The sequence below is a fragment of the Chiloscyllium plagiosum genome, unplaced genomic scaffold, assembly GCF_037043375.1.
Source record: "Chiloscyllium plagiosum isolate Xiang-an unplaced genomic scaffold, Cpla_swu_hap1 HiC_scaffold_3, whole genome shotgun sequence".
In the NCBI taxonomy this organism is placed as follows: Eukaryota; Metazoa; Chordata; class Chondrichthyes; order Orectolobiformes; family Hemiscylliidae; genus Chiloscyllium; species Chiloscyllium plagiosum.
In genome coordinates, this window is record NW_028270141.1 from 39,875,346 (window position 1) to 39,893,509 (window position 18,164).

At 39.0% G+C, this 18,164-nt stretch overlaps 1 protein-coding gene across 5 annotated transcripts in view; it reads left to right on the plus strand.

The window, feature by feature from the left end:
• Window positions 1-18,164, plus strand: part of LOC122548604 (pecanex-like protein 1) — a 281,969-nt gene that overhangs the window by 35,911 nt on the left and 227,894 nt on the right. For 4 of the 5 annotated variants that reach the window (XR_015752841.1, XM_087978544.1, XM_087978548.1 and 1 more), the window contains exons 3-6: window positions 3,009-3,120; window positions 5,401-5,440; window positions 10,042-10,140; window positions 12,440-14,089. Coding sequence is in view for 4 of the 5 variants with exons in the window: in XM_087978544.1 (XP_087834670.1) it covers window positions 3,009-3,120; window positions 5,401-5,440; window positions 10,042-10,140; window positions 12,440-14,089 (1,901 nt within the window). In the remaining variant the exon portion in view is untranslated. Of the gene's footprint in view, window positions 1-3,008; window positions 3,121-5,400; window positions 5,441-10,041; window positions 10,141-12,439; window positions 14,090-18,164 lie in introns of those variants that run through there. The other variant, XM_087978558.1, reaches the window with a different exon arrangement.

Genomic DNA, 18,164 nt, shown 5'->3' on the forward strand with positions numbered 1-18,164 from the left:
AGAGTTATGTTGGATTCTGCCAGATGATCACTGGGGAAAGTCTTCGAAATAAAATCAGTTCAGTGTGCATCACTTTATCCCCAATTTTATTAATAATTTTTTGGAAGTGTGTTCCAGAGAAAAACAAATAGAAAGCAGAACAGGCCAACAAATCAAATTGCAACACAGATAGAGGGCAGAAGGGGAGCTATTAAGCAAAATAATATTCAAATGGGTGACAGCTTGTTTGTCTAGTAATGAGCTTGTAAAATAGGGAAGATTTGAGATGGATGAGACCTCGGGGGGGGGGGGGGGGAGAGAGAGCTTCTGAGGACAATACATGAGAGCTGACTTAGCTGCAATACGTACCTCCACTCAAAGATCCAGCGTAACACCCTTGGGAAACAATTCATTTTGAGGTGTAATGTAACTGTTATTTCTTCATTGTGTGTGGATTGAATATTGACAGTTTATTTATGGTGGATTCTGGCATTTTATGATTCCAGCAACTCATGCAATGTATTCTTATTCATGTCAGCTTTTTAAACACTCCTCCCTCTGGCACCAACATTTTTGTTAGTTATGTAGTCTTTGGTACAGCTATTTCCTGATAATTACTGTTATTATACAGTATAATTATCATATTTTAAAAATGCATGCCACTCACTTTTTCAACTCATGCAAGCTATGCCCAACAAAGAGCCCAGCTTCATCCAGAAAGAACTCCTTAACTGCCAGGTGATATCCTTATTTAGTGAATGCACAACAGGCCACACAATTTATAAGAGGACCCCTCTCAGAGACAAAGGCCTTGCGTTCACAAAAGAATAATTGAAATTTTTTTTCTTAAGTCCAGTGACTACCACTACACTGTCTCCTTTTTGTTACAGTCAACCAATTTGACACTAGACATTCATGGGATTTTTGTGGTATTCAGATTTGTAAACCTTCAGTGAATTAATTGTTAATGTAGGCCTTCCAAGCAAGGCATTCTGTCCTTTTAGATATATTGACTAACCTGTCTCACTGTTCATTGGCTTCATGGGAAAATACTGCAAAATAAGGGTAAAAATACAGCTGCTGTATTAATTCCTTGTCTCAGGGCAGGGAGAAAGTGATAGAAAAGTGTAGAAGGATAAAGTTTCCAATGGTTCCAGGATTTTGACTCAGTGATGCTGAAGGATTGGTGATAAATTTGCAAGTTAGGATGGTGAGTAGCTTGGATGGAAATTTTCATGTTGTGGTTTCCCATGTATTTGCTCCCTTCATCCTTATGCCTTTTCAATCTGAAAAATTCCCATTAATTTTGACTCAGTCTTGTGTATGTTAGCAAATCCTCAATCCATGCTTTTCCAGTGAAAACTAGTGCAAAATACCTGTTCAATTCATCTACAACTTCCTTATTTTAACATTATTAATTCCTCAGATACACTTCCCAGAAACCAACACATTTTGTTCACTTTTGAAACTACCTATAATAACTTTTTTTATATATTTCTAGCTAGTAAGTTTATTAATCTTCTAGTTATTCTTAGCTGTTTGTTATGTGGAGTCCAATCTTCTGACCTGGCCTTGATCTTTCTGTAATTATTTGTTTTTTGTTTTGGTTTGGTCTGATCTTTTATATTTTGATTAACTGGGGATGGTGGGTCCTCCCTTGGAAATGTTCTATCTCATTGGAGTTCTGTGAATTCTATAGCATTCCTTTAAATGTCTTCCACTACATCTCTACTGACTCATCCCTTATCAAAGTTTACCAGTTCACTTTAGCTGTCGCTGCTTTCGCGCCCTCATTACTTCCGTCATTTAAGTTTAAAATACTTGTCTTGGATTAGGACTTGTCTTGTCTTCTCTCGCTCAGATGAATTGTAAAATTCAAATAAATTAAAGAACCTCCATGATGATTGCGATACCTTTCTGACAAGCTCCCACTGTTTCATCCTTTGTACTTCACCTATCATGTAGTTACTGTTGGGGGAAATGTACAAGTGACTCTTGCCTTTGTTATATTATCATAGAATCTCTACAGTGTGGAAGCAGGCCATTTGGCCCACTGAGTCCACACTAACCTTTGAAGAGCATCCTCCTCACTATAAAAGCAAGCCAAGAATGATGATTTTATATCTAGAAGGATAGAAATCAAAAGCAGGAAAGTTATGTTAACTTTTAAGGAACCTTGGTTAGAACCACTGTTGGAACACTATTAAAGGTGCAGGTCTCCATTATGAGGTAGACATCGTAACACTAAAAAGATGAAAAAGGGAATTTGTTAAAACGATATCAGAGCTGACAGTGTACCTATCTGAAAATAGTGCATTTTTTGGAAAGAAAAACTGAAGGATGACCTAATAAAGGTATTTAAATTATGAAAGGCTTTAATAGATTGTTTCAACTTGTCGGAGAAGCCAAAACTAAGGGCCATAAAAATAAGATAGGCAATAGTGAATCAGGAGAAATTTCTTTACGAAGAGTAATGAAAATGTGGGATTCACTGCCATGAAGAGCCGTTGAGGTAAAATTACAGAAGCCTTTAGTGTTGAATGTGTAGACTTGCAATTTACATAAGAAATGTATCTCTTCTGTAGCTAGGTTCATTAAAGTGTCCTTTAGGAAGGGACCAAATAAAACATGGAAGTGTGCAAATTGATTTGCATGCACATTTTGTATGGACAAATAGACAATCCTATTTTAGTGTCTTAGGTGTACAATGTTCCTTCACACAACCCTGAAAGTTATCAGTTATTTATCCAATTCCTTTTTGAAAGTTACTGCTGAATTTGCTTCCACTACTGCTTCAGGCAGTGCATTCCAGATCATGACATGATATGGCAGTGCATTAGTTAAATCAATTATGCTTAATCACTCAAGTCTATCTTAAAGTTGTGAAGTGTTGATAACATATGTTGTAGATGTAAAACCTTGCCAAGATCCTGGCTTATGGTGTCATGAATCTTGCTGCTGGATATTTTTTGTGTTGCTGTTAATGCAGCTTGTATTTTCTAAATGACTTTGTCTTGTTGATGTTGCAGGAATGGCATGCAAGATATCCATCTGACTGTTCTTAAAAGGGATAGTTCAAAGCCACCAGTCCACCGCAACTCTTGCCAGTCTATGCTGGACCCTGTGGTCAGTGATGACTCTGTAAGTATTGTGATGGCACAGTGCAGTTTGTATAATGAATTAATAAATTTTTTCAGAAGAGTGATTGAGGTAATTTTTCTGCTGATTCTTTTTCATGCATTTTTGCTGTCAGCATACGTGTCACCCAACTACCTTTAACACAAACACTTGCCATTTGCACATGCTGTTCTCTGTGTTAAGTATTGCTCAATGGCTAATGCTAAGAAGTTGGAGGTCGGGTTAGACCTGACACCAAATTTGGACAGCTCTTTATGCAAATTAAACTCTCATCTAATCCAAGAATTTTCCAGCCTAGGAAATTATGGGAGCATTCTGGAGATACTGAATGACGATATTATATTCCATTCCATTACATGAATGCTGTCTCTGAAGGTAGATCTTTGGCTCATTCGTGTCTACTGCTGTTTCCTCTTAAAGCGTTTTCTGATAATTTTCAGTGTTATATGCCTTTGCTATCCACTTTCACGGACGCAGGAAGGAAATACTCCAGCAAGAACAGGAATATGTTACTCTGCAAATATATATACAGTAAAAGATCAGATAATTAATTGACTAACCCTTCCCGAGCTCTCTCTCATTTCACCCTTGTCTGCGGAGACTTTACTAATATTCTGTGTTGAGGTCTTTTGAGAGGCCTGGAATAGCCAGGTTTATACTTGTGCATGTGTGGTAAAAAGCATGTACTGGGAGTTATAAAAGGTATCTTGTTCTGTACTGGGATGATTGAGATGTATTCTGGTCAGTACTGAAGTGTTGAGAGATGTGTAATCTGGTCCATGTGGGAATGTTTTGAGAACTAACCAGGCCTGTGCTAGTGTTGTGTGGAGGTGAGGTAAGTTCTTACTGGAGCGGTGACAAGATTAAAGAGTGCTAATTGATGCAATTCTAAACAAGAGAAAGTAAAATAAAATTGGGAGAGAAAATAATTTCAGGTGAAGGCTTTCCTTCATTAATTTTACAATTGATAAAATACATATGGATCCTTTAACAGTATTCAGTTTGTTTAGAAGTCACCAAGAGAATGTGCAATAATAGCTCACCATCTATTGTGAAAGGTTCTGTATCTGGTGGAGAAATGAAGTGGTTAGGAAAAGATCAAATTTCAATATATATTTTAGTTTACCATGACAATCAAAGCCTAATTTGCAGCTTAGACCCTGGCTAGTCAGATAGTTTGGGGCTTTGGTTTTGAGGCTTGCCTGTCAGCATTCAGCTATTGAAATCGATGTTGATGACTCATATCAGAGTTTCCTATCAATGCAGTAGAGTGAGAGTTGTTTTTCAAAAATATATATTTTTTATTTACAAATCAGGTGTGTGTGTGTGCAAGCGTGTGTGTCTGACTTAGCATACTGCTTTAATGAAAATTAAGTCTTGACTGTGTAATTTGTAAATGTTTCAACTTAATTCAAATTCCGAATGAAAACGCAGGGCCCATACCTACTTGCATATTGGAAAATGTATGGGGATTCACATTCAGAGTTGGAATAATTTGCTGATTAACTTTTGAAAAAGCTTGTTGTTAAAAGTGAAAGGTATTAAGATAGAAGCATTATTTTAAAATACCTTGGTTTTCCTTTTTCCCCTATGTCTGGAAAAAGATCCATTTTTTGTTTGAACAGTATTTGTTTATAATGTCATCCAAGAAACTAGCTGAAAGAATTTGACATGCAGATGGTTATTTAATTTTGTTTGGAGAAATGACAATGTTTGAAAGCAGTGGTTTCATAATTGTATCTTCTCTTCATCTTAGACCTAGTTAATTGTCCTCAATATTGAATGTCATCAATGTTCACTCAATATTCATTCAAATAGAGGAGTAGAAAAAAATAATAGCATGTTAATATTGGTACTTGAATTTTTAATTTAAGTAGACAAAGATAGTGAACTTTGGTTTTTAAAAGCCAAAGTATTCAGTTTAGATGTACTCTTTCATCCAATAAGTGTTTTGAGATGGATTTGGAGAAGTTTGTTGCCATACGGTACAACTGGTTCTATGCCTCTATAATTGCCAGTCTTATAATGGAGCAACCTTTTCAGACTCGTGTAAAAAGAAATTGGTCAATTTCACACCCAAACAAATTCTGCAAATTAGAAGCATTGTATTTCCTTAAACTCTGCTGTAGTTCTCTAAGTACAAGTTGATAGCTTGATTTAATTTTGTAGTAAGATTTGGATTTTTGTTTTTGAAATATTAGCAGGTATTTAAGTATGCTATGAAGTTGCCTTTTTTAATCCGGTTCCAAATGATGGACTGAAATCTTTGCTTCTTCCAAGTAGGATTTGCCGACAAATCCTAAAGATGCGGAAGCGCTGAAAGGTATTTGAACATATCCTTCTACTGTTTTCTCATCCCACTTGTCTTTTTTGTAGTGAATTAATGAGGTTGTTAACCTTCTGTATCTTGCCCCATGTGCTTCCATAGACCTGTTAAATCTAGTGAGGGTTTGGAGTCTCCTCTGGAATATTGACTGTGCTAATTATCATAAGACACTTGATTCCAAAGAAATCTCCACTTATTTCTTGCCCAGCAGTCTATTCCAGATTACCTCTGAGGAAGATGGTCATCAGTTGATGGTTAGGAAACCAACAAGGGCAGGTTTGAATCAAGCCCAGGCAAACTGTGTGAATTTATTGTGAAGAAGAGTACTGTGAGTACAGTGCAGCTCAGAGCTGTTTTGAAGCCTGATCCATTAGATTAACAAATTGGCTGCCTGCAGGAAATGAGTGCAGACAGAAGAATGGAGAAATGTTTGGCACAATGCCCAAAATTGAACGGCACAAAGCTATGGGGACATAGTTCCTTGAAAGTTGTGTCACAGGTAGACTGTGATTATAAAGGCATTTAGCATGGTGTGCTTCATTGCACAGACCATTGAGTATAGGAGTTGGGGTGTCACATTGAGATTGTACAGAATGATGGTGAAGCCACTTTTGCAGTACTGTGTACAGTTGGGGTCACCCTTCTAAATTAAAGATATTATTAAATTGGAGAGAGTTCAGAAAAGATTTACCAGGATGTCGCCTGGACTGGAGGGTTTGAGTTATAAGGAGAGGCTGGATAGGCTGGGACTTTCTTCACTGAAGCATAGGAGGTTGAGGGGTGATCTTAGAGGTTTATAAAATCATGAGGGGTATGGATAAGGTGAAGAGCAAAGATCTTTTCCCCATGGTGGGGGTGTTCAATACTAGGGGGCATATGTTTAAGATTTCAAAGATTTCAAAGGGAACTGAGAGGCAACTTTTTCACACACAGGATGGTTCATATGTGGAATGAACTGCCAGAGGAAGTGGTAGATACAGGTACAGTTGTGACATTTCAAAGAAATTTGATCAGGTACATAAATAGGAAAGGTATAGAACATAGAACATAGAACAATACAGCACAGAACAGGCCCTTCGGCCCACGATGTTGTGCCGAACTTCTATCCTAGATTAAGTACCCATCCATGTACCTATCCAAATGCCGCTTAAAGGTCGCCAATGATTCCGACTCTACCACTCCCACGGGCAGCACATTCCATGCCCCCACCACTCTCTGGGTAAAGAACCCACCCCTGACATCTCCCCTATACCTTCCACCCTTCACCTTAAATTTATGTCCCCTTGTAACACTCTGTTGTACCCGGGGAAAAAGTTTCTGACTGTCTACTCTATCTATTCCTCTGATCATCTTATAAACCTCTATCAAGTCACCCCTCATCCTTCGCCGTTCCAACGAGAAAAGGCCGAGAACTCTCAACCTATCCTCGTACGACTTCCTCTCCATTCCAGGCAACATCCTGGTAAATCTTCTCTGCACCCTCTCCAAAGCTTCCACATCTTTCCTAAAGTGAGGCGACCAGAACTGCACACAGTACTCCAACTGTGGCCTAACCAAAGTCCTGTACAGCTGCAACATCACTTCACGACTCTTGAATTCAATCCCTCTGCTAATGAACGATAATACTCCATAGGCCTTCTTACAAACTCTATCCACCTGAGTGGCAACCTTCAAAGATCTATGTACATAGACCCCAAGATCCCTCTGTTCCTCCACCTGACTAAGAACCCTACCATTAACCCTGTATTCCGCATTCTTATTTGTTCTTCCAAAATGGACAACCTCACACTTGGCAGGGTTGAACTCCATCTGCCACTCCGCAGCCCAGCTCTGCATCATATCTAAGTCCCTCTGCAGCCGACAACAGCCCTCCTCACTGTCCACAACTCCACCTATCTTCGTATCATCTGCAAATTTACTGACCCACCCTTCGACTCCCTCATCTAAGTCATTAATAAAAATTACAAACAGCAGAGGACCCAGAACTGATCCCTGCGGAACTCCACTTGTAACTGGGCTCCAGGCTGAATATTTACCATCTACCACCACTCTCTGCCTTCGACCGGTTAGCCAGTTTTCTATCCAATTGGCCAAATTTCCCTCTATCCCATGCCTCCTGACTTTCCGCATAAGCCTACCATGGGGAACCTTATCAAATGCCTTACTAAAATCCATGTACACTACATCCACTGCTCTTCCCTCATCCACATGCTTGGTCACCTCCTCGAAGAATTCAATAAGACTTGTAAGGCAAGACCTACCCTTCACAAATCCGTGCTGGCTGTCCCTAATCAAGCAGTGTCTTTCCAGATACTCATAAATCCTATCCCTCAGTACCCTTTCCATTACTTTGCCTACCACCGAAGTAAGACTAACAGGCCTGTAATTCCCGGGGTTATCCCTATTCCCTTTTTTGAACAGGGGCACAACATTCACTACTCTCCAGTCCCCTGGTACCACCCCCGTTGCCAGTGAAGACGAGAAGATCATTGCCAACGGTACTGCAATTTCCTCTCTTGCTTCCCACAAAATCCTAGGATATATCCCGTCAGGCCCGGGGGACTTGTCTATCCTCAAGTTGTTCAAAATGTCCAACACATCTTCCTTCCTAACAGGTATCTCTTCTAGCTTACCAGTCCATTTCACACTCTCCTCTTCTACAATACGGTCCCTCTCGTTCGTAAATACTGAAGAGAAGTACTTGTTCAAGACCTCTCCTATCTCTTCCGACTCAATACACAGTCTCCCACTACTGTCCTTGATCGGACCTACCCTCGTTCTCGTCATTCTCAGGTTTCTCACATACGCATAAAATGCCTTGGGGTATCCTTGATCCTATCCGCCAACGATTTTTCATGCCCTCTCTTAGCTCTCCTAATCCCTTTCTTCAGGTCCCTTCTGGCTATCCTGTATCCCTCCACTGCTCTGTCTGAATCCTGTTTCCTCAACCTTATGTAAGCCTCCTTCTTCCTCTTTACCAGACATTCAACCTCTCTCGTCAACCAAGGCTCCCTCACATGACCATTTCTTTCCTGCCTGATAGGTACATACATATCATGGACACGTCGTATCTGCTCTTTGAAAAAGTTCCACATTTCCACCACATCCTTCCCTGACAGCCTATGCTCCCAACGTATGCTCCTCAAATCCTGCCTTACAGCATCGTAATTTCCCTTCCCCCAATTATAAAATCTACCTTGTTGTGCGCACCTATCTCTCTCCATAACCAAGGTGAAAGTCACAGAATTGTGGTCACCATCACCAAAATGTTCACCCACTAACAAGCCCACCACTTGTCCCGGTTCATTACCGAGTACCAAATCCAATATGGCCTCCCCTCTGGTTGGACAATCTACATACTGCGTTAGAAAAGCTCCCTGGACACACTGCACAAACACCGCCCCATCCAATCTACTTGATCTAAAGAGCTTCCAAGATCTAGAGAGCTATGGGCCAAATGCAGGCAAGTGAGACTATTTCACTCTGGGAAACTTTGGCATTGACGAGTTCAACCAAAGGGTTTGTTTCTGTGCTGTGTAACTAAGTCAGATTTGGCGAACCAATGGCGGTAGAGCGTTTAGTGTGAGGAGTAGATGATGTTGCAATACTGCAGGGCTTAGATCTGGTTGTGGATCACTTAGCTCTGCCCTTTGGATCCAAGTAGTGCTGTGTTGTAACTACACTAGTGTTGAGACCTCATTTCTACTGGTATTACTCCAGGTATGATCCCCTGTACCCTTTATTGAACCAGGGTTAATACCCTGGCTGGCTGGTGAAAGTAGCAAAGGAGATATGTGGGGTCATGAGGTTACAGATTGTGGCTGAATACTGTTCTGCAGCTGATGGCCCTCAATGTCTAATCTTTGTTGAACTTAAATTCTGGCCAATTCATTCATTTAACATTAATTCCTGCCTGTGACTGATCTACAGTAACCATACTATTATCTCATGAAGCACTGCAGTCACTGTCCAATGCTTTTGTCCAATAATAATTCCCAAACTCATGATTTCCTTGAGATAGAAGGACATGGGCAGCAGGTACATTGGAACACAACCACCTCTAATTTCCTCTTCAAGATGCAATCATTCTGACTTGGAATTTGTCACTTCTTTTATTGTCATTCTAGACCACCTTTTCCAAAAGCATTGTGGGAGCATCTTTACCATAGAGACTGCAGTGATTTAAGGCAGTGCCTCACCCCCACCTTTTTCAAAGTCAACTAGAATTGGGCAATAAATGCTGGCCTTGCCAACATACCATATGCAGAAAATTAATAACAACATCCAAAGATCCTTTTGACCACACAATGACCATAGGGCTTACCAAAAATTGTATGGAGAAACCACAGCTTCAAGTCTATTAAAGAGTGGAGAACACAGACTAAACTCTTATAAAGGCAATGTGACTAAGAGTCAGAGTTTCTGGCATTGATTGTTGAAATGTTGAATAATATGCTGTAAATATCTGAAGAGGATTGGGCCAAAACATGCAGTTCTTCAAATAACACTTTTATTTTGATTTAATGTTTAGAGCAGATTGGATGTTGAATAAAATACCCTCAATATGTTATTAATACTGGTGATTTTGTAAATTTCAGATAAAGACTTCAGAAGACTTACTGCAGCTCATGAAAGTAATGTCCTCTCACTTGAGCCAACTTACAGAGCTCGTTTAATGTTAAAGAGGGAAGGAGAAGGTAAATATTCTCAGTCTTGCACTCTTGTCTCCACTGAAGATAAATGCATTTTAAAAGGGCAGAAAATCAGGTGTGTCTGACCAGTTGCATTTCCGATCTTTTGAAATTTGTGTGTTCTCATGCTATCCCCAATAAAGGTATTTCCCTTATCCCCCTCTATTACTGTATCCCTAATGATCTCATTGGTTTATCCTTAGAGTCAAGGCATTGATCACAATCTTTTAGTCTTTAGATACTGGAAAAGCACTGGACGTTGAAGGGTTGTTAATGATACATAATTATACAAGAAGGTAGAATGAGTTATAGAAACTATAGGCCAGCTATCTTAACATAAACGACAAAAGCGTTATTGGAAAAATGTATTGAACAAACTGTATGTTTGAAAATCATGGATTAATCAGTAAAAACCAACATGGAATTGTTAAAGAATAAACATGACTGACTTAATTAAATTCTTTGAGGCGAAAGAGAAGATTGATACAAACAGGGAATGAACCATGTAGCCTGTCTAACCTGCTCCACCAGTCATTTAAATCAAGGCTGATTGTCAACCTCAATGCCACTTATCCACATTCTCTCAAAATCTCTTGATGCCATTAGTTTCCAGAGATCTAAATTTTTGTCCTGAGCATGCTGAAATTACTGAGCTTCCACAGCTCCCTATGGTATGGAATTACAACAATTCACTACCCTCTGGATAATGAAATTCCTTGTTATCTCAGTTTTAACTGACAGCCCAAATTCTGAGGAATGGCCTATTCATGTTTTAAGATTAGACCTTGGTTCTAAACTTAACCAAGAGAAACATCTATCTACATCCATTGTAGCACATTTTGTAAGAATTTGTATATTTTAATGAGACCATCTCGCACTTTTTGAAACTCCTGAGAATACAAGGCCCAATTTTCTCAATCTCTCCTGATTAGACGATCCTTTCATCCCATTGATTATTTTACTGAGTCTCCATTGCACTCTTGGAAACTTTATCTCCACTTCAATAAGAAATATTCCATGAATGGTTTCACCAAGGTTCGATATAGCAAGACATTTTCACTTCTGTATTCCAATCTCCTTGTGATGAAAGCCTGCATACCATTTGCCTTCTTTCTTGATTGTTGCACCTGTATGCTAGCGAGTGACTCATAAACAAAGGCACGCAGTTTCCTTTAGATTCGTACATTTTCCAAACACACTTAAATTAAGAAATATTCTATCTTGGGGTTTTTTTTCTACCAAAGTGGATAGCTCACTTTTTCCCATTATATTTTGTCTGCCAATAATTACAAATTCACTTAACCTGTCTAAATCCACTCGAATCCTCCCTACATGCCTATATCCAGATCATTCATAAGAACAGAAGAACAAGGAATGGGAGAAGGCAGTTCAGCCGATCGAATCTATTCTGCCATTTTAAAAGATCATGGCTGATCTCATCTCTGCTTCAACTCAACTTTTCTGCTTGCTTCCATAACTCTTGAACCCATTACTAATTAAAAATCTCTCTCTCTCTTCCTTAAACTTATTCACTGTCCTGGCATCTACTGCACTCAAGGGTAGTTGAGGTCATAGACATTTTGTGAGGATATCACCAGGGATCCAGGACTTCAATTATGAGAAAGTTGGAAATGTGAGAACTGACCTACTTAGGCTAGAAAATGTTAAGAGGTGACTTAAAGAAAGTTTTTCAAGATAGTGAGGGGTTTTGATAGAGTAAATTGGAATAATTATTCCTTCTGGCAAGAGGGTAAATAACCAAGTACCATAAAGTTAAAATGAAAGATGACCCTAAATCATTCATTCAGTCATTGGAATTTTGAATGCTGCACCTGGAAAGGTGATAGTAACTAACTGAATAATTATAAAAGGAATTATTAAATTATAATTAGACTAGTACTTGAGAGTGAGGAATTTGCAGGGCCATGGACGTAAAGCAGAAGTGCAGGACTAAACGTAACCATTCTTTCAAAGAGCCAGTACAGGCATAATTGGATCAACAGTCTCTTTCTATTTTGTAGATTTCTATGTTTCTGTATCACGTCCCCATTGTAATAAAAATTCCATCCTGTTTTTGTGCCAGACTAATATTAAATAAAATTCAATGATTGTGATATCTTCACCAGATTAATTTGTAAGGAAATGGAAATCAGTGTATTATTTGAAATGCAGTTAATCTGTCAGTATTTGAGTTTAAAAAGAGTTTTATACTTTGTTTACTAGATCAATACATCCATTCACATGGCTTTGATTAATTATCATTACATTTCATTTTGGTAAAATGTATAAATTGTTTTAATTGCAGATCTTATCCAGAACAGTGCAGCACCCTTGATGCTGTCTAATTCGACAGTGTGTTTCCATCAGACGGTTTCTCAAGCTGCAGAATCCAACAGACAACCCAAAGGAGAGTATGATACCTTGAAAGAACAGCCATCATTCCTTTCCCCATCTACAGTGCCATGCCAATCAACTATTAATGCTACAGGACAATTAGATGGTTCTGAAAGTACTAAGCATTGTGTTTTAGGTCAGATTTGTACTGTGGCATCATTTGCCAAATCGGCCAATTTCGATGGGACCCCAAATGAGATGATGGATACACTCAATTTGTCAGAGCAACTGGTGTCTACTGAACAATTCATAGATAAATTAAACCGAGACCATCAGTGTACTGATGTATCAGAGAGTAAGTGTGATGTGTTAGTGATCAAAGCGGGTAATGCTAAGCCGGGACCAATGTGCAATGGGAATCTTGTTACCGATGAAAATAAATCTTTCAAGAAATGTTTCATTCAAACAAAGGAAACCTGTGGGAATATTGCTGGTCATGCTGATTGTGGGGACCAGAAGCCGCCAAGTGAACCAGGTACCAACCCTGCAGTGATCAAAATAACCGATCTGAGAGCAAAAGAGGATGATTTGAATGATCCCGATCATGAAAGGGTTCCAGCTAACAACTTTTCTTTGGTGCAGCCTGCAGAAAGCAAAGAAGTAGAACTCTACCGTGATAAGAATTCCAGCAAGCACTTAATTCACAGTTTGGAGCCTAGGACTAATCAAAATAATTTAGTTCAGTGTCCTAATCGAACACCAAGTTTGCCAAATATGCAAGATTCAGACTTGACAGACATTACATTACTGGGGCTGCAAGAAATTACAAGAAAGAGCACTGATACTATTAATAATGCTGATTTAATACCCTCACCATTTTTGTATGTTAATGTGAATAAAGGGACGCAGATGACAGGGTCTGATAAGTTCATATCAAAGGCAGATCTTGCTGTCAGACCAAAGTCTTCCAGTTTTCTTAAAAGGGCTCTGTCCAGTCACCAGTGTGATAAGCAGAAGCCAAGGAAACAAGTAAGTGTTGGTACTGACTCCACTGTTTGTGTTGGCAATGAGTCTTGGTCCACTACAGTGGCCTCCAAGGACAATAAAGATGAAGATGAGGACATAAGTGATCATACTAGTTTTGGCAGCACCTCCAGTTTGCAATCTCATCATAATCTTTCAATAGAAACTTCTTCCAGTACTAATTCGCAGACCTATTGTTCCCCAGATCACACTCATCACAACCACCAAAATTCATATCGATCATCCAATTCCAGAGCTGTATCAGACTCCTTCTTGAAAGTTGTGCATTGTCTAATAGAAAACCAGAGGCAGCATGAAGAGCAAGCTGTGACCGATTGCTCCCTGCAAACGCATATCACGATGCTTAGTGCAAATGGAGGAGCAGATGTGGTCTTGAGCAGAACATCCAGAGGAAGTACTAGCAATCAGGGAAGAACATTAACCACTTCAAAGTCAGATCTAGAGGCCAAAGAAGGGCAGATCCCAAATGAGTCAAACTTTATAGAGTTCATTTCCTTGCTGGAATCAATTAATAGTTCAAGAATTAATGCAGCAAGCTGGACAGGTGATTGTCGAGAGGAGGGTGCCATGGGTGGAGGTATGATATTTTACCATGTTAGGATGTGTTTGACTGGTTTTGTAAATTAAAACTACTTGCTAATATGTTTTTTTTTATGTTGTTTCCATATTAGCATAGTGGAAAATTCAATTGTATTTTATTGAAAGGTTTACATTTGTCTACAAAATCTTACTTTCTGCTTTTTTTTTGTCACACTTTTATGTTAACGTTTCCATTGTGAATTCCTATTTCTGCATTTGCAATGGAAACTGCCCATCCCCTTCTAATCAGGCCACTGGCTGGTGCTGTGATTTTTGCAGAAATCATTCAATGTGCTTGATAGAAATGTCAAATGACTGAAATTTCTAAAGTTTCAATTAAGAATTTGAATGAAATTCTAATAACGCTTTCCATGATAATGTTGATTAAACGCATCCATAGAATGATATTTTAATTTGTTTACTTATTTGTTCAAAGACTCACAATTTCCAAAACCCTGTGTTTGCAGTTATTATTTTTGTACAAAGCTGGGTTACTTTTTGCTGAATTCAGGTGTTGCAATTTAAGCATGTGCCACTTACTGTATTTCCCAACCTGTATCAATACCAGTTAGCTGGACTACTAATCTAATGTTTTTCTTCTGCTTATCAAAACCTTTGTTTTTGATCAGCACATTCGAAGAATAGCAGAGGCAGATTTCAATTTATTCAGTTAACCTCTTTCTTTAAAAAATGTCAACCTTTGGATATTGTGTATGTCTGTGAAAAGAAAAACATATTTGCTACGAAACCACTGCAGTTCAGAGTTTCTGAAAGTGCATTAAATTGAGAGGTTGAGAAAGATTATCTTTCCTTGTTCTAAAATAATTAATGGAAGTTTGATGCAACCTGTTTGAAATTACTAACTGAGTGTGACATATGGTGTATTGATAGAAATTAGGAAAAGTAGGTTAGGGTGTAACACTGGCAGACAATCTGATCCCACTAACTTCCTGCTGACAAGTCGGGTTAAAATTACTTGAGCTGTCGTCCCAATGTCTCTTAGCAGAACGGAAAAAGAGAAACAATGTGTCGTACTCTTGCAGTTCTCATTGCACTGTGTTGCATCTTCCTTTCTCATTCCTGCTCATTATTTCTTCATTCTACTATCCTTTGTTTCGAATTAGACACTGCACAGGGAACAGGAGAACTGGTTATATTATAGGTGCTGGGAAATATAATTTTGAAGTCAGTGAATTTCTTCAAATTTTACCTGGTAGTTTGACAGAAAGACAGTGTGCCTGAGGCTTGATAGTTTTGCAAGGTGTGGGATGCTCCTTTTTGGAAGTTGTGGTTTTTCTTCTCTCTTGATGTATTATGTGATAAGATTTTAGACGTTGTCAGCAAGGTGGGTGTGAATGTGTTTTGAGTGGTTTTACAATAGCATTTTCATTTATAGGTTAGTCTGCAACCTTTGTAAGTTTGCCACATCCCTTTAGAAGTGAACTATCGCAATATTTTGGGAATACTTATCACATCAGTTAGCATCTGTGGAAAGAAATAGTTTCGAGGATTGTCGACCTGGTATATTTACTCTGATTCTCTCCACAGATGCTACTTGACTTAAGTTTCTAAGATTTCTGTTATCAGTTGGCATTTCCAGCATTTTGTTTTTTACATTTGTATTCTGTTCTGTATCCTTGTAGAAAATCAGGTTTAATAACTGCAGGGTATTAGTGAGATCAAAACTGGAGTACTGCACAGAGTAAATCCTTGTTTGTGGATGCTTTCCTGAAAATTGTAACTTTCAGTGAAATGACTCCAAGCGAATCACAATTTCCCATAAGAATCAGTACAAAAGCCAGAGTTGGGTTCCTGTGGACATTTCTTGATGGGAAAGGTCAGTGTAAAATTTAGATACTGCACTGTGCATTCCTCGCTGAAATAACTTAGAAAGTAAAATAATTACTGAATGTAACAAATATTGTGTAAATTCCAATTAGACAGGTCCAACCAGTCTCTCTTCAGCAGTTCTTCCATGGGATGATTTGATTGTGCTCTGGCTTGGTAGGTTATAAGTGAGCTAAAAAATCCAATGTGTAATCTCCAGATTCAAGCAGACATTGCTCTGAAGGTTAGTGCTTTTCTACATTGGCGCCTTCCCAAATGAGCCTTCACACTTTTAGATGGTCATCATGAGTTGCTGAAAATGTTTACAATTTGATATTTCAGTGGAGGAGACTTTGAATGAGTCCTGAGCTGGGCAGTTGGCCTGAGGAAGCCATTGCTGGTTAACCCTCTTTCTTATCACTGGATTTGGAGGATCTTTTGAAGGCACTGCTTGTTTTAAATTGAAGGTGACTGAAAAGTCCCCTTGTCATTTTAGGAATGGTTCTCTCTGGCACAATACGCCCTCTAGTCATCAATGGCATTCAAAACAAATCCTTCCCAATAGTTTCCTGTTAGATAATTGTCCAGGTCATCCCATCAGCCTTGATGAAGTCTCTAAAAATGTGAAGATGTTTTTCTTGCTGTCTGACATTACTTAGAGTTATAGAGATGTACAGCATGAAAACGGACCTTCGGTCCAACCAGATATCCCAACCCAATCTAGTCCCACCTGTCAGCACCCAGTTCATATCCCTCCAAACCCTTCCTATTCATATACCCATCTATTTGACAGGAAGCAATAACAACATTCAAGGCCTAAGTAATCCACCCCAATTCATCAAGGCAACAAATGGTGAGAATGAGTGGTTATAACATCAAGGGCATTGACAATGTCTCTGATTTCTGGGGATAAAGGTTGTTCTAGGACATTTTTTCATTAATGCCTTTTATGGAAGGAAATCTCTGCACACCTGATCTGGCCTACATGTGCCTCCAAATTAGTTGACACTTAAATGACTGCTGAAATGACTAACAAACAAAACAAACCATTTGGCACTGGAAGTATCAATGGTGAACCCTGTTGATATTGAAGTGCTCTTTAATGATATCTGGGGTTTGTGCCACAATTAGGAGAGCTACCCCAAGCATTACATTGTCATACTCATAGAATCATACCTTACAGATGTCACCATCACCAACCTTAGGTATGCCCTGTTCCACTCTCAGAACTGACCCAGCAGAGGTGGTGGAATGGTGGCACATTGTTCTCCAATTGGGTATGGTTGTTGCACTAGGAGACCTCACCATTGACTCCAAACACCATTAAGTATCCATGGCATCAGGTTAAACATGAATAGGGGCACCATTTTGATTGTTACCAAGGCTGATGAATTCATACTCCTCCATGCTGAATTTGTTAATTCACAAGGAATGCAGTCAATTTGATTTAACGTTATCTGCTTCACTGTCAGCTTTTAAATTACAACATTCTAGCCACAAGCAAAGTAATCATTGTAATCTATTTGTCCTGACATGAATTTGGAAATGGAGATCACCAAATAAAATGTATTTGAATGCCGAACTGAGGTTTTTTTAGAAGCAAATATGAATGCATTTAAAAATAAGCGGCAAGATTATTTGATTACTCCTACTAGCATCTTTTTCAGTGACTTTTCACTTTTATATCTAATATTTTTAAATCTGTTCACTTTTCAGTTAGAGTGCTGATACTACTTCAGTTTAATACTTTGTCAGACCAAAGGATTCAATTAGGCAACACGTAGCTCCTTTAACGCAGTAAAAATGTTGGTCCCAAAGCACTTCACAGGAGCATGATTATGTAAAATTTGACACCAAGCCACATGTGGCGATATTACAGCTGATGACCAAAAGCCTCTGATCAAATGTTTGGTCAAAGAATTAGGTTCGAAGGAATGTTGGAAAAAGTTAGAGGGGAATTCCAGATTTTAAGCAGTGAATGCAGGCCCCCAGTAGTAGAGCATTTAAACCGGCATGTATGAGAATTGGAGGAACACTGATGTACTTGGGGATTCTAGGTCTGGAGAGAAAGTGAGGGGGTGAGGCCATGAACAAATTTTAAAGTGGAAATTTTGCTCCAGTGGGAGCCAATCTGTGTCTAGGAGGTCTGAACTGATGGGGGAATGGGACTTGGTGCTAGTTTGGATTCAGGCAGAAGTGTTTTGGATGTCTATGGAGGATGCAAAGTCACCAGGAGTGCATTGGGA